Genomic DNA, 23,565 nt, shown 5'->3' with positions numbered 1-23,565 from the left:
TTACAGTCCTCCCTGAGGGCTGTTGGTGCCCAGGGCTGTTGGTGCCCAGGGTTGTTGGTGCCCAGGGCTGTTGGTGCCCAGGGCTGTTGGTGCCCAGGACTGTTGGTGCCCAGGACTGTTGGTGCCCAGGGCTGTTGGTGCCCAGGACTGTTGGTGCCTAGGGCTGTTGGTGCCCAGGACTGTTGGTGCCCCAGGACTGTTGGTGCCCCAGGACTGTTGGTGCCCAGGACTGTTGGTGCCCAGGGCTGTTGGTGCCCAGGACTGTTGGTGCCCAGGGCTGTTGGTGCCCCAGGGCTGTTGGTGCCCAGGACTGTTGGTGCCCAGGACTGTTGGTGCCCAGGACTGTTGGTGCCCCAGGGCTGTTGGTGCCTAGGACTGTTGGTGCCCAGGGCTGTTGGTGCCCAGGACTGTTGGTGCCCCAGGGCTGTTGGTGCCTAGGACTGTTGGTGCCCAGGGCTGTTGGTGCCCCAGGACTGTTGGTGCCCAGGACTGTTGGTGCCCCAGGGCTGTTGGTGCCTAGGACTGTTGGTGCCCAGGGCTGTTGGTGCCCAGGACTGTTGGTGCCCAGGACTGTTGGTGCCCAGGGCTGTTGGTGCCCAGGGCTGTTGGTGCCCAGGACTGTTGGTGCCCAGGGCTGTTGGTGCCCAGGGCTGTTGGTGCCCAGGACTGTTGGTGCCCCAGGGCTGTTGGTGCCTAGGACTGTTGGTGCCCAGGGCTGTTGGTGCCCAGGACTGTTGGTGCCCAGGACTGTTGGTGCCCAGGACTGTTGGTGCCCAGGGCTGTTGGTGCCCAGGGCTGTTGGTGCCCAGGACTGTTGGTGCCCAGGACTGTTGGTGCCTAGGGCTGTTGGTGCCCAGGGCTGTTGGTGCCCAGGACTGTTGGTGCCCCAGGACTGTTGGTGCCCAGGACTGTTGGTGCCCAGGGCTGTTGGTGCCCAGGACTGTTGGTGCCCAGGACTGTTGGTGCCCAGGACTGTTGGTGCCCAGGGCTGTTGGTGCCCAGGACTGTTGGTGCCCAGGACTGTTGGTGCCCCAGGACTGTTGGTGCCCAGGACTGTTGGTGCCCAGGGCTGTTGGTGCCCAGGGCTGTTGGTGCCCAGGACTGTTGGTGCCTCAGGGCTGTTGGTGCCCAGGGCTGTTGGTGCCCAGGGCTGTTGGTGCCCAGGACTGTTGGTGCCCAGGACTGTTGGTGCCCCAGGGCTGTTGGTGCCCAGGGCTGTTGGTGCCCAGGGCTGTTGGTGCCCAGGGCTGTTGGTGCCCAGGACTGTTGGTGCCCAGGACTGTTGGTGCCCAGGACTGTTGGTGCCCAGGGCTGTTGGTGCCCAGGGCTGTTGGTGCCCAGGACTGTTGGTGCCCAGGGCTGTTGGTGCCCAGGGCTGTTGGTGCCCAGGACTGTTGGTGCCCAGGACTGTTGGTGCCCAGGACTGTTGGTGCCCAGGACTGTTGGTGCCCAGGGCTGTTGGTGCCCAGGACTGTTGGTGCCCAGGACTGTTGGTGCCCAGGGCTGTTGGTGCCCAGGGCTGTTGGTGCCCAGGACTGTTGGTGCCCAGGGCTGTTGGTGCCCAGGGCTGTTGGTGCCCAGGACTGTTGGTGCCCAGGACTGTTGGTGCCCAGGACTGTTGGTGCCCAGGACTGTTGGTGCCCAGGACTGTTGGTGCCCAGGACTGTTGGTGCCCAGGGCTGTTGGTGCCCAGGACTGTTGGTGCCCAGGGCTGTTGGTGCCCAGGACTGTTGGTGCCCAGGACTGTTGGTGCCCAGGACTGTTGGTGCCCAGGACTGTTGGTGCCCAGGGCTGTTGGTGCCCAGGACTGTTGGTGCCCAGGGCTGTTGGTGCCCAGGACTGTTGGTGCCCAGGACTGTTGGTGCCCAGGACTGTTGGTGCCCAGGACTGTTGGTGCCCAGGGCTGTTGGTGCCTAGGACTGTTGGTGCCCAGGGCTGTTGGTGCCCAGGACTGTTGGTGCCCAGGACTGTTGGTGCCCAGGACTGTTGGTGCCCAGGGCTGTTGGTGCCCAGGACTGTTGGTGCCCAGGGCTGTTGGTGCCCAGGGCTGTTGGTGCCCAGGACTGTTGGTGCCCAGGGCTGTTGGTGCCCAGGACTGTTGGTGCCCAGGACTGTTGGTGCCCAGGGCTGTTGGTGCCTAGGACTGTTGGTGCCCAGGGCTGTTGGTGCCCAGGACTGTTGGTGCCCAGGACTGTTGGTGCCCAGGACTGTTGGTGCCCAGGGCTGTTGGTGCCCAGGACTGTTGGTGCCCAGGACTGTTGGTGCCCAGGACTGTTGGTGCCCCAGGACTGTTGGTGCCCCAGGACTGTTGGTGCCCAGGGCTGTTGGTGCCCAGGACTGTTGGTGCCCAGGACTGTTGGTGCCCAGGACTGTTGGTGCCCAGGACTGTTGGTGCCCAGGACTGTTGGTGCCCCAGGACTGTTGGTGCCCAGGGCTGTTGGTGCCCAGGACTGTTGGTGCCCAGGACTGTTGGTGCCCAGGGCTGTTGGTGCCCAGGGCTGTTGGTGCCCAGGACTGTTGGTGCCCAGGACTGTTGGTGCCCAGGGCTGTTGGTGCCCAGGGCTGTTGGTGCCCAGGACTGTTGGTGCCCAGGGCTGTTGGTGCCCAGGACTGTTGGTGCCCAGGACTGTTGGTGCCCAGGGCTGTTGGTGCCCAGGACTGTTGGTGCCCAGGGCTGTTGGTGCCCAGGGCTGTTGGTGCCCAGGGCTGTTGGTGCCCAGGGCTGTTGGTGCCCAGGACTGTTGGTGCCCAGGGCTGTTGGTGCCTAGGACTTGTTTTGTATTGTTTCCGTTTTCTGTTTTGGGTTCTCTGGCTTAGGCTGCTAGGTTAGGAGAGGAAACTTTCAATTAATGGTTTTCACGACGTTTTGAAACCTTAGGAGAACTTCCTGCCAGAGGACCCTTAATTTTTTTTTGGGGGGAGGGGGGGGAATCTAAGATTTATTTCAATTATTTTTTTATTTTTAAATTACTTTTTTTTGGCCGTAGCGCAAGGGACGTAATTTATAAAAGAACGGGAGAAACTCTAATGAGTTTTCTCAGGTTGTCTACCTAGGAACTAACAAGTGAGGGATTGTTAGATGGTAGGGAAGTTATCTTGAGGTTATCTTGAGATGATTTCGGGGCTTTAGTGTCCCCGCGGCCCGGTCCTCGACCAGGCCTCCACCCCCAGGAAGCAGCCCGTGACAGCTGACTAACACCCAGGTACCTATTTTACTGCTAGGTAACAGGGGCATAGGGTGAAACTCTGCCCATTGTTTCTCGCCGGCGACTGGGATCGAACCCGGGACCACAGGATCACAAGTCCAGCGTGCTGTTCACTCGGCCGACCAGTATCCAGGGTTGGCACCGTGGCTTTCTCTAAGACTGTTGCTTGTTCCCAACCCGGGCTCCCAGAGCCCTGTTCCCAGGGAATTAATACAACTTTGCATGCGGGAAGAAAATACAACTCTTATATTTTTTATAATGTGAGAACAAGATGAGAAATATTAAAGATTTAACGTAAGCTCTTGAAGAATGAAGTGTTGTGAAAGTTTGTCTTGGTAAGATATTCGTGTCCAAGAATATCAATTCGATATTCTTAATTCGTGTGAATGTTTGTCTTGAAGCCACAAGTGTCTTTGTGGGAAGAGGTGGTTTGTCTTAATGCAAGGGGAAAGCGCCAAGCCATTACGAGTATATGGCACTGGGAAGGGGTCAGGATAAGGATTTGGGATAGGATGTTGGGGGGAGGGGGACCAGGAGGCCTTGTCGACGACCGGGCCGCGGGGATGTTAAGCCCCGGAAACACTTCAAGGTTAGGAATGGTGCCCAACCACTTGTGGACGGTCGGGGATTGAACGCCGACCAGCATGAAGCGAGACAATCGCGCTACCGTCCACCCCTAAGTGACCAGACCACACACTAGAAGGTGAAGGGACGACGACGTTTCGGTCCGTCTTGGACCATTCTCAAGTCGATTGAGAATCGGCTCTTTCATTGAGATTCAATTGGAAAATCAACCAGGTAACCAGGTATCAACCAGGTATTTATAAACACCAATATAGGTTAAACACCAACGTACAAGGCGGTCAAAACTAAATATTTTGACAGCTTAGCACAAAAAAATGATGTTTGGAATAAAAACAAAAGTCAGAAGATAATGTTGAGATGTGGCCCATGTTTTCTAAGCTCCAAGCAGTAGCTCCAAGCAGTAGCTCCAAGCAGCAGCACCAAGCAGTAGCTCTAAGCAGCAGCTCCAAGCACCAGCTTCAAGCAGCAGCTCCAAGCAGCACCTCCAACCAGCACCTCAAACCAGCAGCTCTAAGCAGCAGCTCCAAGCACCAGCTCCAAGCACCAGCTCCAAGCAGCACCTCCAACCAGCACCTCAAGCCAGCAGCTCTAAGCAGCAGCTCCAAGCAGCACCTCCAACCAGCACCTCAAGCCAGCAGCTCTAAGCAGCAGCTCCAAGCAGCACCTCCAACCAGCACCTCAAACCAGCAGCTCTAAGCAGCAGCTCCAAGCAGCAGCTCCAAGCAGCACCTCCAACCAGCACCTCAAACCAGCAGCTCTAAGCAGCAGCTCCAAGCAGCACCTCCAACCAGCACCTCAAACCAGCACCTCAAACCAGCAGCTCTAAGCAGCAGCTCCAAGCAGCACCTCCAACCAGCACCTCAAACCAGCAGCTCTAAGCAGCAGCTCCAAGCAGCAGCTCCAAGCAGCACCTCCAACCAGCACCTCAAACCAGCAGCTCTAAGCAGCAGCTCCAAGCAGCAGCTCCAAGCAACACCTCCAACCAGCACCTCAAACCAGCAGCTCTAAGCAGCAGCTCCAAGCACCAGCTCCAAGCAGCACCTCCAACCAGCACCTCAAACCAGCAGCTCTAAGCAGCAGCTCCAAGCACCAGCTCCAAGCAGCAGCTCCAAGCAGCAACACCAAGCAGTAGCTCCAAGCACCAGCTCCAAGCAGCAACACCGAGCACCAGCTCCAAGCAGCAGCTCATAATTTATAACTTACCATTAACAAAGCCTGTTTATCCGTCAAGTACAGGTGACACTATAAATGTGTCTTAAAATAATTTTTTTTTCAAAAAACCAACTGTGTAATTTACCCTTTACAAAACCCCAGGATGAAGCATATTCCGAGCGCTCGTAAGTGTTCACTAAGAACCTATTCAATTCATCATTTATTCAGTCAAAATATACTTGACTGGTGCATTTGCTAAGGCATTTAGTGACGGGACTGTAAACATTGTCGGGAAAATTGTCGAGTTGTGAGATAAAAATGTCGAGGCTTTGGCTGGCTAGGTTATCCCCTGTTAGTTTTAATGTGGTTGTGAAAGAGGTGATAAAAGTGGTTAATATCATTACACGAAGCCCACTCGGCTAATTGGAAGGTTGTGTTGACAATGGTGGTTGATCATTGCTACTTGCTGTTCACTCTTGGGAGCCCAGGGGGCCAGATTCACGAAGCAGTTACGCAAGTACTTACGAACCTGATACCAGATTCACGAAGCCGTTACGCAAGTACTTACGAACCTGGGGCCAGATTCACGAAGCAGTTATGCAAGTACTTACGAACCTGTACATCTTTCCTCAATCTTTGACGGCTTTGGTTACATTTATTAAACAGTTTACAAGCATGAAAACTTGCCAATCAACTGTTGTTATTGTTATAAACAGCCTCCTGGTGCTTCCGAGCTCATTAACTGTTTAATAATTGTAAACAAAGCCGCCAAAGATTGAGAAAAGGACAGGTTCGTAAGTGCTTGCGTAACTGCTTCGTGAATCTAGCCCCAGGTTCGTAAGTACTAGCGTAACTGCTTCGTGAATCTGGCCCCAGGTTCGTAAGTACTTGCGTAAGTGCTTCGTGAATCTGGCCCCAGTTTCGTAAGTACTTGCATAACTGCTTCGTGAATCTGGCTCCAGATTCGTAAGTGCTTGCGTAACTGCTTCGTACTCATCTAGTTGTGCTTGCGGGGGATGAGCTTTGTCTCTTTGGTCCCGCCTCTTTGGTCCCAAGTTTTCATGCTTGTAAACTGTTTAATAAATGTAACCAAAGCCGTCAAAGATTGAGGAAAGGACACGTTCGTAAGTGCTTGCGTAACTGCTTCGTGAATCTGGCCCATGGTTCCTAGGGGCTCCAGCTTGTGAATTCCATGAAGGAATTTTTTGTTAATATTTCTAGGCCTAGTATAGGACACACATGCACTATATTAGGCCTCAGATAGCGTGTGTTATCCTAGGATGGTTAGGTTAGGTTAGGTTAGGTTAGGTTAGGTTAGGTCAGGTTAGGTTAGGTCAGGTTAGGTTAGGTTAGGTTAGGTTAGGTTAGGTCAGGTTAGGTTAGGTTAGGTTAGGTTAGGTCAGGTTAGGTTAGGTCAGGTCAGGTCAGGTTAGGTTAGGTTAGGTTAGGTTAGGTTAGGTCAGGTTAGGTTAGGTTAGGTTAGGTTAGGTCAGGTTAGGTTAGGTCAGGTTAGGTTAGGTCAGGTTAGGTTAGGTTAGGTTAGGTTAGGTTAGGTTAGGTTAGGTTAGGTCAGGTTAGGTTAGGTTAGGTCAGGTTAGGTTAGGTTAGGTTAGGTTAGGTTAGGTTAGGTCAGGTTAGGTTAGGTCAGGTTAGGTTAGGTCAGGTTAGGTTAGGTTAGGTTAGGTTAGGTTAATTTGTCTTTACAACATAAAATATATTTTCTGGTTTGTCCAACTCAAAAGTACCGATTTCTACTTTCTAACTGCGTTGTAAGTCAGTATATGTACTATGACCGGGAGGTGGTCGGTAGAGCGGACAGCACGCTGGACTTGTGATCCTGTGGTCCCGGGTTCACTCCCGGGCGCCGGCGATAAACAATGGACAGAGTTTCTTTCACCCTATGCCCCCTGTTACCTAGCAGTAAAATAGGTACCTGGGTGTTAGTCAGCTGTCACGGGCTGCTTCCTGGGGGTGGAGGCCTGGTCGAGGACCGGGCCGCGGGGACAATAAAGCCCCGAAATCATCTCAAGATAACCTCAAGATGGTCCTCATCCTTGCTATCACTACTACCAAAACACGAGGATGGGCTATCGTGAGAGGTTATCTTGAGAGGATTTCGGGGCTTAGCGTCCCCGCGGCCCGGTCCTCGACCAGACCTCCTTTTTGTTACACATCCCCAGGAAGCAGCCCGTAGCAGCTGTCTAACTCCCAGGTACATATTTACTGCTTGGTGAACAGGCACATGAGGGTGAAAGAAACTGCCCATTTATTTCCGCCTCCACCGGGGATCGAACACGGTACCTCAGGACTACGAATCCCGAGCGCTGTCCACTCAGCCGTCACGGCCTCCTGGGGCTGCTATAGACATGTCATATATATTTCTCAGAGAATTAAGCCACTGGAGAGCCGATGAGGAATGTGTTCAGTGACCTCTTGTTCATGGTAGTGGCGTTGCCATGGTAACCTTAGGGCCATGACCCCGGGCACAGAGCCATGATCCCTCCCTCCCCGATATCAACATTATTTGCTGTTTTATTTGTATTATGCACGTGCGGGTGTTTAAATATGAGGTATTTGTCTGGGTTTGTTTAGTGTGCCGGGCGGTGAGTGGAGGTGGAGTGGGTTGAGGTAGGCGAGCCTTGAGATGTCTCCTTAATGGGACTTCAAAAGCCTGGCTACTTCAGCCCCATTCCCCAGTTTTTATGTTGGCTGCTTTCAGGCAGGATTTGCTTACCTCGGCGGCTCCTGCTCTCAGCATACTGGGCCCTGAGAGGCGGGTCTTCTCCGTCCCCTACCCCCGTCCCGGCCTGGGACCCGTCCCTCTTTGTCAGCTCCGCTCCGGAGAGATGCCCCGCTGTCCGCACTCTCCACGGCGTCCTTTGGTGACCTGCTGCTACCTTTATTGACGGTGGTGGGCGTACTGTCTTGGTGCTCTGGGCTACCTCTGGGCCTGTGGCTGGCCTGGACCTGTGGCTGGCCTTGACCTGTGGACCTGTGGACCTGTGGCTGGCCTTGACCTGTGGACCTGTGGCTGGCCTTGACCTGTGGACCTGTGGCTGGCCTTGACCTGTGGACCTGTGGACCTGTGGCTGGCCTTGACCTGTGGACCTGTGGCTGGCCTTGACCTGTGGACCTGTGGCTGGCCTTAACCTCTGCTTGGCCTTGACCTGTGGACCTGTGGCTGGCCTTAACCTCTGCTTGGCCTTGACCTGTGGACCTGTGGCTGGCCTTGACCTGTGGACATGTGGCTGGCCTTGACCTGTGGACATGTGGCTGGCCTTGACCTGTGGCTGGTCTTGACCTGTGGACCTGTGGCTGGCCTTGACCTGTGGACATGTGGCTGGCCTTGACCTGTGGACCTGTGGCTGGCCTTGACCTGTGGACCTGTGGCTGGCCTTGACCTGTGGACCTGTGGCTGGCCTTGACCTGTGGACCTGTGGCTGGCCTTGACCTGTGGACATGTGGCTGGTCTTGACCTGTGGACATGTGGCTGGTCTTGACCTGTGGACCTGTGGCTGGCCTTGACCTGTGGACCTGTGGCTGGCCTTGACCTGTGGACATGTGGCTGGCCTTGACCTGTGGACATGTGGCTGGCCTTGACCTGTGGACCTGTGGCTGGCCTTGACCTGTGGACCTGTGGCTGGCCTTAACCTGTGGACATGTGGCTGGCCTTGACCTGTGGACCTGTGGCTGGCCTTGACCTGTGGACATGTGGCTGGCCTTGACCTGTGGACATGTGGCTGGCCTTGACCTGTGGACCTGTGGCTGGCCTTGACCTGTGGACATGTGGCTGGCCTTGACCTGTGGACCTGTGGCTGGCCTTGACCTGTGGACCTGTGGCTGGCCTTGACCTGTGGACATGTGGCTGGCCTTGACCTGTGGACCTGTGGCTGGCCTTGACCTGTGGACCTGTGGCTGGCCTTGACCTGTGGACCTGTGGCTGGCCTTGACCTGTGGACCTGTGGCTGGCCTTAACCTGTGGACATGTGGCTGGCCTTGACCTGTGGACCTGTGGCTGGCCTTGACCTGTGGACATGTGGCTGGCCTTGACCTGTGGACATGTGGCTGGCCTTGACCTGTGGACCTGTGGCTGGCCTTGACCTGTGGACATGTGGCTGGCCTTGACCTGTGGACCTGTGGCTGGCCTTGACCTGTGGACCTGTGGCTGGCCTTGACCTGTGGACATGTGGCTGGCCTTGACCTGTGGACATGTGGCTGGCCTTGACCTGTGGACCTGTGGCTGGCCTTGACCTGTGGACATGTGGCTGGCCTTGACCTGTGGCTGGCCTTGACCTGTGGACATGTGGCTGGCCTTGACCTGTGGACATGTGGCTGGCCTTGACCTGTGGACATGTGGCTGGCCTTGACCTGTGGACATGTGGCTGGCCTTGACCTGTGGACATGTGGCTGGCCTTGACCTGTGGACATGTGGCTGGCCTTGACCTGTGGCTGGCCTTGACCTGTGGCTGGCCTTGACCTGTGGACATGTGGCTGGCCTTGACCTGTGGCTGACCCTGACCTATGGTGAGAGGGGACTCGCTAAACCCAACGACACAAAGAGCACTCAAGTGCCACTTGACAACCTCTTCTTGACAAGGAATAAGAGACAGACTAAATGTTTTACCGCTCTAGGGTAAAGAGGTTGTTTCTAGGTTGTCTCGTGGCCCGACAACTCGAGAGGACACAGACTGTTGCTCTGTGATCATGGATCCAATAGGCTGTCTTGTCAGGACAAGTGCATGGTGGAGGCGCTTAGGGTGTAAGCTTAGGGCACGCTCCCCCTTCTGAACTGTGGGTCGCCGCCCCCCCCTCCACCCCCTAATTGGATACTAAGCGATTTACCCACCAATTTGTGTCATATTTTCCCAGTATTTTTGGACTTATTTACAGGCTCCAGGTTGGACCTCTTCTCTCTTATCCTCCTGCGTGCACACACACACACACACACACACACACACACACACACACACACACACACACACACACACACACACACACACACACACACACACACAGGCACACACACGCACACACACGCACACACACGCACACACACACACACACACACACACACACACACACACACACACACACACACACACACACACACACACACACACACACACACACACACAGGCACACACACGCACACACTCGCACACACACGCACGCGCGTGCGGGTATCAACACGAAAACACATTTACTCAAAAACATAAGCCAGTGAAGGTACCCGGCCGAGTCCCCACCCTGGTGTCTTCTTGGCTCCTGAACCCCTAAGGAGACGGGAGGCGGGGCCCAGGAACCTGACCCAACACCTCCTCCTCACACGTCTATAATTAACCTCAAATACCTGTACAGTGGGTGTAGGGCGTCTCATTGTTGTGGGGAGGTTAGGCTTATTGTGGTGATGCCTGGGGGAGGTGGGCCGAGCCCCTCCCTGGCCCAGCCCTCCTGGGCAGAGCCCTCCTGGCAGAGCCCTCCCTGGCCCAGCCCTCCTGGGCAGAGCCCTCCCTGGCCCAGCCCTCCTGGGCAGAGCCCTCCTGGGCCGAGCCCTCCTGGGCAGAGCCCTCCCTGGCCCAGCCCTCCTGGCCGAGCCCTCCTGGCCGAGCCCTCCTGGGCCGAGCCTGCCCTATGCCTCTCCTAGCGTGCCCGTTCTAAGCTTTGTCGATAGCCTCCCAGCTACGGACCTCTGCATCCTATCTTACTATCCTACACCCCTCCACCACCACCACCACTCTCTCCACCACTTCCACTACCACTCCCACCACCACTCTCTCCACCACTACCACTCCCACCACCACTCTCTCCACCACCTCTCCCTCAACAAACATTGCACACCAACACTGCTGCAACTAGACTACCGCTGCACTCCCCCACCACCACTGTATGGCAGACTACCACCATCACCACCACACCCTGCTGTCCTACCAGCCTCTCCCCCAGGGGCAGGGGACTCCAGCGCCGCCCTCCCACCCCAGTATCCAGGGGGCCCTTGGGGGACCTAGCAGGTCCTTCACACAGACAGGCGTCCACTGGGGTCGATATTGGTGGTGCTGGCAAGGGTATCCCTTGCTGCCTTCCTGGGGACCCCACGGAGCTCCTGGGGACCCCACGGAGCTCCTGCTGCCTTCCTGGGGACCCCACGGTGCTCCTGCTGCCTTCTTGGGGGCCCCACGGAGCTCCTGCTGCCTTCCTGAGACCCCACGGAGCTCCTGCTGCCTTCCTGGGGACCCCACGGAGCACCTGCTGCCTTCCTGGGGACCCCACGGAGCACCTGCTGCCTTCCTGGGGACCCCACGGAGCTCCTGCTGCCTTCCTGGGACCCCACGGAGCTCCTGCTGCCTTCCTGGGACCCCACGGAGCTCCTGCTGCCTTCTTGGGGACCCCACGGAGCTCCTGCTGCCTTCCTGGGACCCCACAGAGCTCCTGCTGCCTTCCTGGGGACCCCACGGAGCACCTGCTGCCTTCCTGGGGACCCCACGGAGCTCCTGCTGCCTTCCTGGGGACCCCACGGAGCTCCTGCTGCCTTCCTGGGGACCCCACGGAGCTCCTGCTGCCTTCCTGGGGACCCCACGGAGCTTCTGCTGCCTTCCTGGGGACCCCACGGAGCTCCTGCTGCCTTCTTGGGGATCCCACGGAGCACCTGCTGCCTTCCTGGGGACCCCACGGAGCACCTGCTGCCTTCTTGGGGACCCCACGGAGCTCCTGCTGCCTTCTTGGGGACCCCACGGAGCACCTGCTGCCTTCCTGGGGACCCCACGGAGCTCCTGCTGCCTTCTTGGGGACCCCACGGAGCACCTGCTGCCTTCCTGGGGACCCCACGGAGCACCTGCTGCCTTCCTGGGGACCCCACGGAGCACCTGCTGCCTTCCTGGGGACCCCACGGAGCACCTGCTGCCTTCTTGGGGACCCCACGGAGCTCCTGCTGCCTTCCTGGGGACCCCACGGAGCTCCTGCTGCCTTCCTGGGGACCCCATGGAGCTCCTGCTGCCTTCTTGGGGACCCCACGGAGCACCTGCTGCCTTCCTGGGGACCCCACGGAGCTCCTGCTGCCTTCCTGGGGACCCCATGGAGCTCCTGCTGCCTTCTTGGGGACCCCACGGAGCACCTGCTGCCTTCCTGGGGACCCCACGGAGCTCCTGCTGCCTGACAAGGGGTGACATAGAACCTTCGACAAAGACAAGGGGTGACACAGAACCTTTGACAAAGACAAGGGGTGACACACAACCTTCGACAAAGACAAGGGGTGACACAGAACCTTCGACAAAGACAAGGGGTGACACACAACCTTCGACAAAGACAAGGGGTGACACAGAATCTTCGACAAAGACAAGGGGTGACACAGAACCTTCGACAAAGACAAGGGGTGACACAGAACCTTCGACAAAGACAAGGGGTGACACAGAACCTTCGACAAAGACAAGGGGTGACACAGAACCTTCGACAAAGACAAGGGGTGACACAGAACCTTCGACAAAGACAAGGGGTGACATAGAACCTTCGACAAAGACAAGGGGTGACATAGAACCTTCGACAAAGACAAGGGGTGACACAGAACCTTCGACAAAGACAAGGGGTGACATAGAACCTTCGACAAAGACAAGGGGTGACACAGAACCTTCGACAAAGACAAGGGGTGACATAGAACCTTCGACAAAGACAAGGGGTGACACACAACCTTCGACAAAGACAAGGGGTGACACAGAACCTTCGACAAAGACAAGGGGTGACACCCGTCACCACCCCCACCACAAAGGACCGCCAATGAAACAAATAATCAAGAAAGAAGACATTAAAATCTTGATTTTCTTCCTGTACTGAACGGTGGTTCGTCTGGCTGTGTTGGGGTCTCCTTCTGAGGTGGTTCACAGTCGTTCAGGCTACGTTCATCCCGTTCACTCATTGTTCATCCCGTTCAGGGGTCATCCCTTATGACCCCTGATGGCCAGGATAGTGATAGATGTGTCTGGTGATGGATGTGTCTGGTGATGGCCAGGATAGTGATGGATGTGTCTGGTGATGGCCAGGATAGTGATGGATGTCTGGTGATGGCCAGGATAGTGATGGATGTCTGGTGATGGCCAGGATAGTGATGGATGTCTGCTGATGGCCAGGATAGTGATGGATGTGTCTGGTGATGGCCAGGATAGTGATGGATGTGTCTGCTGATGGCCAGGATAGTGATGGATGTGTCTGGTGATGGCCAGGATAGTGATGGATGTGTCTGCTGATGGCCAGGATAGTGATGGATGTCTGGTGATGGCCAGGATAGTGATGGATGTGTCTGGTGATGGCCAGGATAGTGATGGATGTGTCTGGTGATGGCCAGGATAGTGATGGATGTGTCTGGTGATGGCCAGGATAGTGATGGATGTCTGGTGATGGCCAGGATAGTGATGGATGTCTGGTGATGGCCAGGATAGTGATGGATGTGTCTGCTGATGGCCAGGATAGTGATGGATGTGTCTGGTGATGGATGTGTCTGGTGATGGCCGGGATAGTGATGGATGTGTCTGGTGATGGCCAGGATAGTGATGGATGTCTGGTGATGGCCAGGATAGTGATGGATGTCTGGTGATGGCCAGGATAGTGATGGATGTGTCTGGTGATGGCCAGGATAGTGATGGATGTGTCTGGTGATGGCCAGGATAGTGATGGATATGTCTGGTGATGGCCAGGATAGTGATGGATGTGCCTGGTGATGGATGTGTCTGGTGATGGCCAGGATAGTGATGGATGTGTCTGGTGATGGACAGGATAGTGATGGATGTGTCTGGTGATGACCGGGATAGTGATGGATGTGTCTGGTGATGGACAGGATAGTGATGGATGTGTCTGGTGATGGCCAGGATAGTGATGGATGTGTCTGGTGATGGCCAGGATAGTGATGGATGTGTCTGGTGATGGCCAGGATAGTGATGGATGTGTTTGGTGATGGCCAGGATAGTGATGGATGTGTCTGGTGATGGCCAGGATAGTGATGGATGTGTCTGGTGATGGCCAGGATAGTGATGGATGTGTCTGGTGATGGCCAGGATAGTGATGGATGTGTCTGGTGATGGATGTGTCTGGTGATGGCCGGGATAGTGATGGATGTCTGGTGATGGCCGGGATAGTGATGGATGTGCCTGGTGATGGATGTGTCTGGTGATGGCCAGGATAGTGATGGATGTGTCTGGTGATGGCCAGGATAGTGATGGATGTGTCTGGTGATGGCCAGGATAGTGATGGATGTGTCTGCTGATGGCCAGGATAGTGATGGATGTGTCTGGTGATGGATGTGTCTGGTGATGGCCAGGATAGTGATGGATGTGTCTGGTGATGGCCAGGATAGTGATGGATGTGTCTGGTGATGGCCAGGATAGTGATGGATGTGTCTGGTGGTGGCCAGGATAGTGATGGATGTGTCTGGTGATGGATGTGTCTGGTGATGGCCAGGATAGTGATGGATGTGTCTGGTGATGGATGTGTCTGGTGGTGGCCAGGATAGTGATGGATGTGTCTGGTGATGGCCAGGATAGTGATGGATGTGTCTGGTGATGGCCAGGATAGTGATGGATGTCTGGTGATGGCCAGGATAGTGATGGATGTGTCTGGTGATGGCCAGGATAGTGATGGATGTGTCTGGTGATGGCCAGGATAGTGATGGATGTGTCTGCTGATGGCCAGGATAGTGATGGATGTGTCTGGTGATGGCCAGGATAGTGATGGATGTGTCTGGTGATGGCCAGGATAGTGATGGATGTGTCTGCTGATGGCCAGGATAGTGATGGATGTGTCTGGTGGTGGCCAGGATAGTGATGGATGTACCTGGTGATGGCCAGGATAGTGATGGATGTGTCTGGTGATGGCCAGGATAGTGATGGATGTGTCTGGTGATGGCCAGGATAGTGATGGATGTGTCTGGTGATGGCCAGGATAGTGATGGATGTGTCTGGTGGTGGCCAGGATAGTGATGGATGTGTCTGGTGATGGCCAGGATAGTGATGGATGTGTCTGCTGATGGCCAGGATAGTGATGGATGTGTCTGGTGATGGATGTGTCTGGTGATGGCCGGGATAGTGATGGATGTGTCTGGTGGTGGCCAGGATAGTGATGGATGTGTCTGCTGATGGCCAGGATAGTGATGGATGTGTCTGGTGATGGCCAGGATAGTGATGGATGTGTCTGGTGATGGCCAGGATAGTGATGGATGTGTCTGGTGGTGGCCAGGATAGTGATGGATGTGTCTGCTGATGGCCAGGATAGTGATGGATGTGTCTGGTGATGGCCAGGATAGTGATGGATGTGTCTGGTCATCTCGCATGTTTGGCTAATCTACATAAGGAATGTTTATCTCAAGAAAAGATAAAAAAAAATAAGACTTCTCATTGCTCAGTTGATAGAGAATCGCCCTCACACGCGTGGGATTCAGGGTTCGAGACCCATACAACCTGGGGCCAGATTCATGAACAGTTACGCAAGCACTTACGAACCTGTACATCTTATCTCAATTTGTTTCCAATTATTAAACAGTTAATGAGCTCGGAAGCACCAGGAGGCTGTTTATAACAATAACAACAGTTGATTGGCAAGTTTTCATGCTTGTAAACTATTTAATAAATGTAACCAAAGCCGTCAAAGATTGAGGAAAGATGTACACGTTCGTAAGTGTTTGCGTAACTGCTTCGTGAATCTGGCTCCAGGTTCGTAAGTACTTGCGTAACTGCTTCGTGAATCAGGCCCCCAGGTTCGTAAGTACTTGCGTAACTGCTTCGTGAATCAGGCCCCCAGGTTCGTAAGTACTTGCGTAACTGCTTCGTGAATCAGGCCCCCAGGTTCGTAAGTACTTGCGTAACTGCTTCGTGAATCAGGCCCCCAGGTTCGTAAGTACTTACGTAACTGCTTCGTGAATCAGGCCCCCAGGTTCGTAAGTACTTGCGTAACTGCTTCGTGAATCAGGCCCCCAGGTTCGTAAGTACTTGCGTAACTGCTTCGTGAATCAGGCCCCCAGGTTCGTAAGTACTTGCGTAACTGCTTCGTGAATCAGGCCCCCAGGTTCGTAAGTACTTGCGTAACTGCTTCGGGAATCAGGCCCCCAGGTTCGTAAGTACTTGCGTAACTGCTTCGTGAATCAGGCCCCCAGGTTCGTAAGTACTTGCGTAACTGCTTCGTGAATCAGGCCCCCAGGTTCGTAAGTACTTGCGTAACTGCTTCGTGAATCAGGCGCCCAGGTTCGTAAGTACTTGCGTAACTGCTTCGTGAATCAGGCCCCCAGGTTCGTAAGTACTTGCGTAACTGCTTCGTGAATCAGGCCCCCAGGTTCGTAAGTACTTGCGTAACTGCTTCGTGAATCAGGCCCCCAGGTTCGTAAATACTTGCGTAACTGCTTCGTGAATCAGGCCCCAGGTTCGTAAGTACTTGCGTAACTGCTTCGTGAATCAGGCGCCCGGTGGAATGGATTGTTTATTTTGCTTGGAATTAATGTAATGAGGATTATTTCTGTCCAGTTTGGTAACAGTGTCATAAAGTTGCTTGAAAGACACTTACCGTGGTTGGTAAGTGTCTAGTTAACACTTAAGTGCATTGATAGAGCTTCTTCTTGGTTATCTTGAGATGATTTCGGGGTTTTAGTGTCCCCGCGGCCCGGTCCTCGACCAGGCCTCCACCCCCAGGAAGCAGCCCGTGACAGCTGACTAACTCCCAGGTACCTATTTACTGCTAGGTAACAGGGGTATTCAGGGTGAAAGTAGTTTAAATAATCAGGTAGGTAGTTTAGATAATAAAGGTGAGCTCAGGTAGTTTAAATAATAAATTGTTGTTTGGTCATGATCTGTGGATTAATGATAGTCCACCCTCCTGTTTACATTTTTTATTCCGAAAAAATAAAGGTAAACTCACTTAAAAATATAGCTAGCTCATAGATATATGATCTTGGAGTAACAAATAGCTAGGATTGGACTGACAGATGAGAGAAAACGAGGTGCGTTACACGCAGTGATTGGTAGAAATTGGGGATTGTGACAATTCGTGGGATCTAGAGACAGGTGCTGACCAATTCCTGCTTCAAAATCTTAATTCTAACGTCGTAGAAATCGGGAGGCACAGAAAACGTGGTGGATATGTGGGCATAGATAGAGAGGCAAGAGTAAGGGGATGGAAGTTGGGATGGAAGAGTCTTAGACGCCATTGTCACGTGCCGGCATCTTGGAAGGGAAGAGCAACGGCGTGGTTACCGGCCGCCGCACCAGGTGTCACGTCACTCGCTGCAGATACAGTGACATTAGGCCTAGGATTGCTTGGACAGGTACAGTTCTTTAGGTAACATTTCAGATTTAACAGCATACTATTTGGGTTAATTCAGTAACACAAACGGCTTTGGGTGCCACGGCACATATTGGTAGGCTTGGCCAGGCAGTTGCCACAGAGTTGCCATAAAGTTGCCACAGAGTTGCCATAGTGTTGCCATAGAGTTGCCATAGTGTTGCCATAAAGTTGCCACAGGGTTGCCATAGTGTTGCCACAGAGTTGCCATAAAGTTGCCACGTGCCGCCTGGTGCCGCTAAGGGCCTCTACACAAGCTACAAGAGTGATCGTGATGGCTGCCACTATGCCAGTCCGCATCTTCAAATATCAGTTAACTCTTTCCTTAAGTAAAGTTGAAAGTCCCAGACACACTTCTTGTACATATAAGTGGCATGCTCTTGTTGCATTTGCAACAAGTTGTGTCTAAGATCCCGGTGATTACCCAAGAAAAACCTGGGTAAATACTGGTTTGTAAGCACGTTTGTAGAATTGTGCAAGGCATTATTGGGTAACATAATAGACAGGCAACCACTTGAATTATTCCAAGCGAAGATATTGTTTCCACCCAAACTTAGTGGAATAAGTGTGTTGTGGAGGCTGAATCTGCCTCACATGGCCCGGTAAGCTTCGGGCAGCTTCCTACAGTCTCGTCAACAGCTTCACGGTACAGTCTTCCCGCTTCACGGCTGTGGGGAACGACATAAGATAAGCGCGCGAGAGTGACCAATCAGCTCTGATGCTCCTACCAGCCTCCGGACCTCACAACGGCTGAACTTGGGCCTCACGGTGGTACCTCGCAGACCTGACGCCTGTGGGCCTGGTAACTGTGAGGAAGCTCTGTGTTTTCTTCTCCAGTGAGGAAAGTGTAGGGACGTCTGGTACCAGAGCCCCGGGTCAGAGCCGCGGGACCAGAGCCCCGGGCCATGGCCCCGGGCCAGAGCCCCGGACCAGAATTCCGGGCCAGAGCCCCGGGACCAGAGCCCCGGGTCTGGTCTCGTCACACCAGTTACTGGATTGTCATAAATGTTACAGAGGTTCCAGCAGTGTCAAACGTTACAATGGTGACTTCTTGCTAGTGTTACAATGGTGGCAGCGGTGGGATGGAACTAATCTGCCCTCAGTAGTCAGAGGGAAAGAGAGAAGACAGGGGGAGAGGGGAGGAAGGAGGGAGAAGAGAGAGAGAGAGAGAGAGAGAGAGAGAGAGAGAGAGAGAGAGAGAGGGGGAGGAGGGAGAAGAGAGAGAGAGAGAGGGGGGAGGAGGGAGAAGAGAGAGAGAGAGAGGGAATGAAAGAGGTAGAAGAGAGGAGGAAGAAGTGGGAGAAGAGAGAAGGGAGGCAGGAATAACAAGAAAGGAGGGAAGAGAATAAAAAGATGGAGAGGCCCCACATCTTCAGCTGACCATTAAAAGTCTTAACATACACCGTTATATAACATATAACATGTGTATAGACATGTAATACCACCACAGAAACTCCCAGAAGGTTCTGGGCGACGGAGATCTCTCAGGGAGGAAGGGTGTGGGTGGGGGTGGAGGTCTCCCAGGGGGTGAGGGCGATGAAGCGTCCCCCGTGGGTGTAAATAGGTCAATATCTCCTGGGGTCCGGAGCAGCTGAGAGCCGGGGGGGGGCGGGGGGTGGAGAGGCACAGGTGAAGGGAAGTTTAGATATGGGAGATATAGTGAGAGTTGTGATAGCAGGCGGGCTGTCCGCCTTGCTGACACGTGGTGTGGGTGTTGGCAGCTGAGCTAAGCTGGCTCTCTCTTGTCATGGAGCTGTGTGTGTGTACTCATCTAATTTTGCTTGCGGGGGTTGAGCTCTGGCTCTTTGGTCCCGCTTCTCAACTGTCAATCAACTGGTGTACAGGTTCCTGGGCCTATTGGGCTCTATCATATCTACACTTGAAACTGTGTATGGAGTCAGCCTCCACCACATCACTGCCTAATGCATTCCACCTGTTAACTACTCTGACACTGAACAATTTCTTTCTAATGTCCCTCTGGCTCATTTGGGTACTCAGTCTCCACCTGTGTCCCCTTGTTCGCGCACCACTCGTGTTAAACAGTTTATCTTTATCTACTCTGTCAATTCCTCTGAGAATTTTCTAGGTAGTCATCATGTCTCCCCCTTACTCTTCTGTCTTCTAGTGTCGTGAGGTGCATTTCCCGCAGCCTTTCTTCGTAACTCATGCCTCTTAGTTCTGGGACTAGTCTAGTGGCATACCTATGAACTTTTTCCAGCTTCGTCTTGTGCTTGACAAGGTACGGGCTCCATGCTGGGGCCGCATACTCCAGGATTGGTCTTACATATGTGGTATACAAGGTTCTGAATGATTCCTTACACAGGTTCCTGAAGGCTGTTCTGATGTTAGTCAGCCTCGCGTATGCCGCAGACGTTATTCTTTTGATGTGGGCTTCAGGAGACAGGTTTGGTGTGATATCAACTCCTAGATCCTTCTCTCTGTCCGTTTCATGAAGGACTTCATCTCCCATTCTGTATCCTGTGTCTGGCCTCCTGTTTCCACTACCTAGTTTCATTACCTTACATTTACTCGGGTTGAACTTTAGTAGCCATTTGTTGGACCATTCATTCTGTCTGTCTAGGCCATCTTGTAGTCTCATACTGTCTTCCTCCGTCTTAGTCCTCCTCATAATTTTTGCATCATCGGCAAACAATGAGAGGAATGATTCTATACCCTCTGGAAGATCATTTACATGTATAAGAAACAGTATAGGTCCAAGGACTGAACTGTGGGGGAACCTGCGGAACCCTCCTTTTCACTCCAGCCTGCATCTCCAGCTTTCGCACTAGTCTCTGGTGTGGCACTGTGTCAAAGACTTTCTGACAATCCAAAAATATGCAGTCTGCCCACCCCTATCTTTCTTGTCTGATTCTTGTTGCCTGATCGTAGAATTCAATTAATCCTGTGAGGTAGAACTTATCATCCCTGAACCCATGTTGGTGTTGTGACACAAAGTTCCTTCGCTCCAGATGTTCCACTAGCTTTTTTCTCAAATTTTTTTCCATTAGCTTGCATGGTATGCAAGTTAGGGACACTGGCCCTAACTTGTGGGTGTTGACAGCTGAGCTTGCTCTCTCTTGTCAGGGAGTTATGAAGGTGATGTTCTTCACATGTATGTTTCTATATATATAAGATGAATATTGTGGAACATTCTTATATACGCACTAAAATGCTTTCACGCATGTTGGAATGTTCTGTTTAAGGCTATCTTAAATTATTATTCATATATATATATATATATATATATATATATATATATATATATATATATATATATATATATATATACTATACAAAAATCCGTACAGGGCCCATCGCAGCCTGGCGGTGGGTCCAGTAAACTCTTAGTATTATTATTGTTATCCCCTTAACTGTGGCTGAACCTTCACTACTTACACCTCCTCCCCTCTCTCCCCCTCACTCTTCCCCCTCACTCTTCCCCCTCACTCTTCCCCCTCCCCTCACTCTTCCTCCTCCCCTCACCCTGCCACTGGCTGCCTGGTGATTGGTGGGAATCTGTTTTCGCGCTCCATAGAGTGGAAATGTGATGGGTTTATTCTCGTGCATGTTTCTGCCCCCTAGTGTTTGTGGTCCCTGGTGGTTGTGGCCCCCTGGTGTTTGTGGTCCCTGGTGTTTGTGGCCCCTGGTGTTTGTGGCCCCTGGTGTTTGTGGCCCCCTGGTGTTTGTGGTCCCTGGTGTTTGTGGTCCCTGGTGTTTGTTGTCCCTGGTGTTTGTGGTTCCTGGTGTTTGTGGCCCCTGGTGTTTGTGGCCCCTGGTGTTTGTGGCCCCTGGTGTTTGTGGTCCCTAGTGTTTGTGGTCCCTGGTGTTTGTGGTCCCTGGTGTTTGTGGCCCCTAGTGTTTGTTGTCCCTGGTGTTTGTGGTCCCTGGTGTTTGTGGTCCCTAGTGTTTGTGGTCCCTGGTGTTTGTGGTCCCTGGTGTTTGTGGCCCCTGGTGTTTGTGGCCCCCTGCTGTTTGTGGTCCCTGGTGTTTGTGGTCCCTGGTGTTTGTGGTCCCTGGTGTTTGTGGTCCCTGGTGTTTGTTGTCCCTGGTGTTTGTGGTCCCTGGTGTTTGTGCCCCCTAGTGTTTGTTGTCCCTGGTGTTTGTTGTCCCTGGTGTTTGTGGTCCCTAGTGTTTGTGGTCCCTGGTGTTTGTGCCCCCTAGTGTTTGTTGTCCCTGGTGTTTGTGGTCCCTAGTGTTTGTTGTCCCTGCTGTTTGTTGTCCCTGGTGTTTGTGGTCCCTGGTGTTTGTGGTCCCTAGTGTTTGTTGTCCCTGGTGTTTGTTGTCCCTGGTGTTTGTGGTCCCTGGTGTTTGTGCCCCCTAGTGTTTGTTGTCCCTGGTGTTTGTGGCCCCTGGTGTTTGTGGTCCCTGGTGTTTGTTGTCCCCTGGTGTTTGTGCCCCCTAGTGTTTGTTGTCCCTGGTGTTTGTTGTCCCTGGTGTTTGTGGTCCCTGGTGTTTGTTGTCCCCTGGTGTTTGTGGTCCCTGGTGTTTGTTGTCCCTGGTGTTTGTGGCCCCTGGTGTTTGTGGTCCCTGGTGTTTGTTGTCCCCTGGTGTTTGTGCCCCCTAGTGTTTGTTGTCCCTGGTGTTTGTTGTCCCTGGTGTTTGTGGTCCCTGGTGTTTGTTGTCCCCTGGTGTTTGTGCCCCCTAGTGTTTGTTGTCCCTGGTGTTTGTTGTCCCTGGTGTTTGTGGCCCCTATTGTTTGTTTCCCACAATCAGGTGGCAGGACTTGGGGTATAGACACAGGTGGCAGGACTTGGGGTATAGACACAGGTGGCAGGACTTGGGGTATTGACACAGGTGGCAGGACTTGGGGTATAGACACAGGTGGCAGGACTTGGGGTACAGACAAAGGTGGCAGGACTTGGGGTATAGACACAGGTGGCAGGACTTGGGGTATAGACACAGGTGGCAGGACTTGGGGTACAGACACAGGTGGCAGGACTTGGGGTACAGACACAGGTGGCAGGACTTGGGGTTTAGACACAGGTGGCAGGACTTGGGGTATAGACACAGGTGGCAGGACTTGGGGTATAGACACAGGTGGCAGGACTTGGGGTATAGACACAGGTGGCAGGACTTGGGGTATAGACACAGGTGGCAGGACTTGGGGTATAGACACAGGTGGCAGGACTTGGGGTATAGACACAGGTGGCAGGACTTGGGGTATAGACACAGGTGTCAGGACTTGGGGTATAGACACAGGTGGCAGGACTTGGGGTATAGACACAGGTGTCAGGACTTGGGGTATAGACACAGGTGTCAGGACTTGGGGTATAGACACAGGTGGCAGGACTTGGGGTATAGACACAGGTGGCAGGACTTGGGGTATAGACCCAGGTGTCAGGACTTGGGGTATAGACACAGGTGGCAGGACTTGGGGTATAGACACAGGTGTCAGGACTTGGGGTATAGACACAGGTGGCAGGACTTGGGGTATAGACACAGGTGGCAGGACTTGGGGTATAGACACAGGTGGCAGGACTTGGGGTATAGACACAGGTGTCAGGACTTGGGGTATAGACACAGGTGTCAGGACTTGGGGTATAGACACAGGTGGCAGGACTTGGGGTATAGACACAGGTGGCAGGACTTGGGGTATAGACCCAGGTGTCAGGACTTGGGGTATAGACACAGGTGTCAGGACTTGGGGTATAGACCCAGGTGGCAGAACTTGGGGTATAGACACAGGTGGCAGGACTTGGGGTATAGACACAGGTGGCAGGACTTGGGGTATAGACCCAGGTGGCAGGACTTGGGGTATAGACACAGGTGGCAGGACTTGGGGTATAGACACAGGTGGCAGGACTTGGGGTACAGACACAGGTGGCAGGACTTGGGGTAAAGACAGGTGGCCGGACTTGGGGTAGAGACAGGTGGCCGGACTTGGGGTGGCAGCGGACATGAGGTTGTTTACCAGAAGCTGCCAAGTATAAGTGTCGAGAAATGCATAATATTCCCAGGAGTATATGAACTATTTTCACCCACGAGTGTCTAAGGTTTCCTCGTCTATACTAGTAGGTGCTGGGGGGCCAGGTGCTGGGGGTGCCAGGTGCTGGGGGGGGCCAGGTGCTGGGGGGGGCCAGGTGCTTGGGGGGGCAGGTGCTGGGGGCCAGGTGCTGGGGGGCCAGGTGCTGGGGGGCCAGGTGCTGGGGGCCAGGTGCTGGGGCGCCAGGTGCTGGGGGCCAGGTGCTGGGGGGCCAGGTGCTGGGGGGCCAGGTGCTGGGGGGCCAGGTGCTGGGGGGCCAGGTGCTGGGGGGGCCAGGTGCTGGGGGCCAGGTGCTGGGGGCCAGGTGCTGGGGGGCCAGGTGCTGGGGGGGCCAGG

At 54.0% G+C, this 23,565-nt stretch overlaps 2 protein-coding genes across 2 annotated transcripts; both read right to left on the bottom strand.

The window, feature by feature from the left end:
- Positions 1-157: 157 nt before the first annotated feature.
- LOC138358723 (trithorax group protein osa-like) lies at positions 158-12,846 on the bottom strand. The gene is made up of 3 exons (XM_069316886.1): positions 12,762-12,846; positions 12,232-12,561; positions 158-2,079 (listed from the first exon to the last, which is right to left on the bottom strand). The coding sequence occupies exons 1-3, from the start codon at positions 12,844-12,846 to the stop codon at positions 158-160; spliced, it is 2,337 nt and encodes a 778-aa protein (XP_069172987.1).
- Positions 12,847-17,114: 4,268 nt separating this feature from the next.
- On the bottom strand, positions 17,115-23,145 carry LOC138358722 (saposin-like protein 11). Its single transcript, XM_069316885.1, has 2 exons — positions 21,954-23,145; positions 17,115-17,188 (listed from the first exon to the last, which is right to left on the bottom strand). The coding sequence occupies exons 1-2, from the start codon at positions 23,143-23,145 to the stop codon at positions 17,115-17,117; spliced, it is 1,266 nt and encodes a 421-aa protein (XP_069172986.1).
- Between the last annotated feature and the right edge of the window lie 420 nt (positions 23,146-23,565).

This window comes from Procambarus clarkii, chromosome 85 (assembly GCF_040958095.1).
Source record: "Procambarus clarkii isolate CNS0578487 chromosome 85, FALCON_Pclarkii_2.0, whole genome shotgun sequence".
NCBI lineage: Eukaryota > Metazoa > Arthropoda > Malacostraca > Decapoda > Cambaridae > Procambarus > Procambarus clarkii.
This window is presented reverse-complemented; position numbering and strand designations above follow the sequence as displayed.

Coding starts and splice junctions, on each gene's coding strand:
- LOC138358723 (XM_069316886.1), bottom strand. CDS start 12,846: ATGAGTGAACGGGATGAACGTAGCCTGAACGACTGTGAACCACCTCAG. Junction 12,562..12,761: donor GCCAGACGAACCACCGTTCA/GTACAGGAAGAA, acceptor TCTTTGTCGAAG/GTTCTGTGTCACCCCTTGTC. Junction 2,080..12,231: donor ACCCCTTGTCTTTGTCGAAG/GTTGTGTGTCAC, acceptor GGGCACCAACAG/CCCTGGGCACCAACAGTCCT.
- LOC138358722 (XM_069316885.1), bottom strand. CDS start 23,145: ATGTCCGCTGCCACCCCAAGTCCGGCCACCTGTCTCTACCCCAAGTCC. Junction 17,189..21,953: donor CCAAGTCCTGCCACCTGATT/GTGGGAAACAAA, acceptor CTGTATCTGCAG/CGAGTGACGTGACACCTGGT.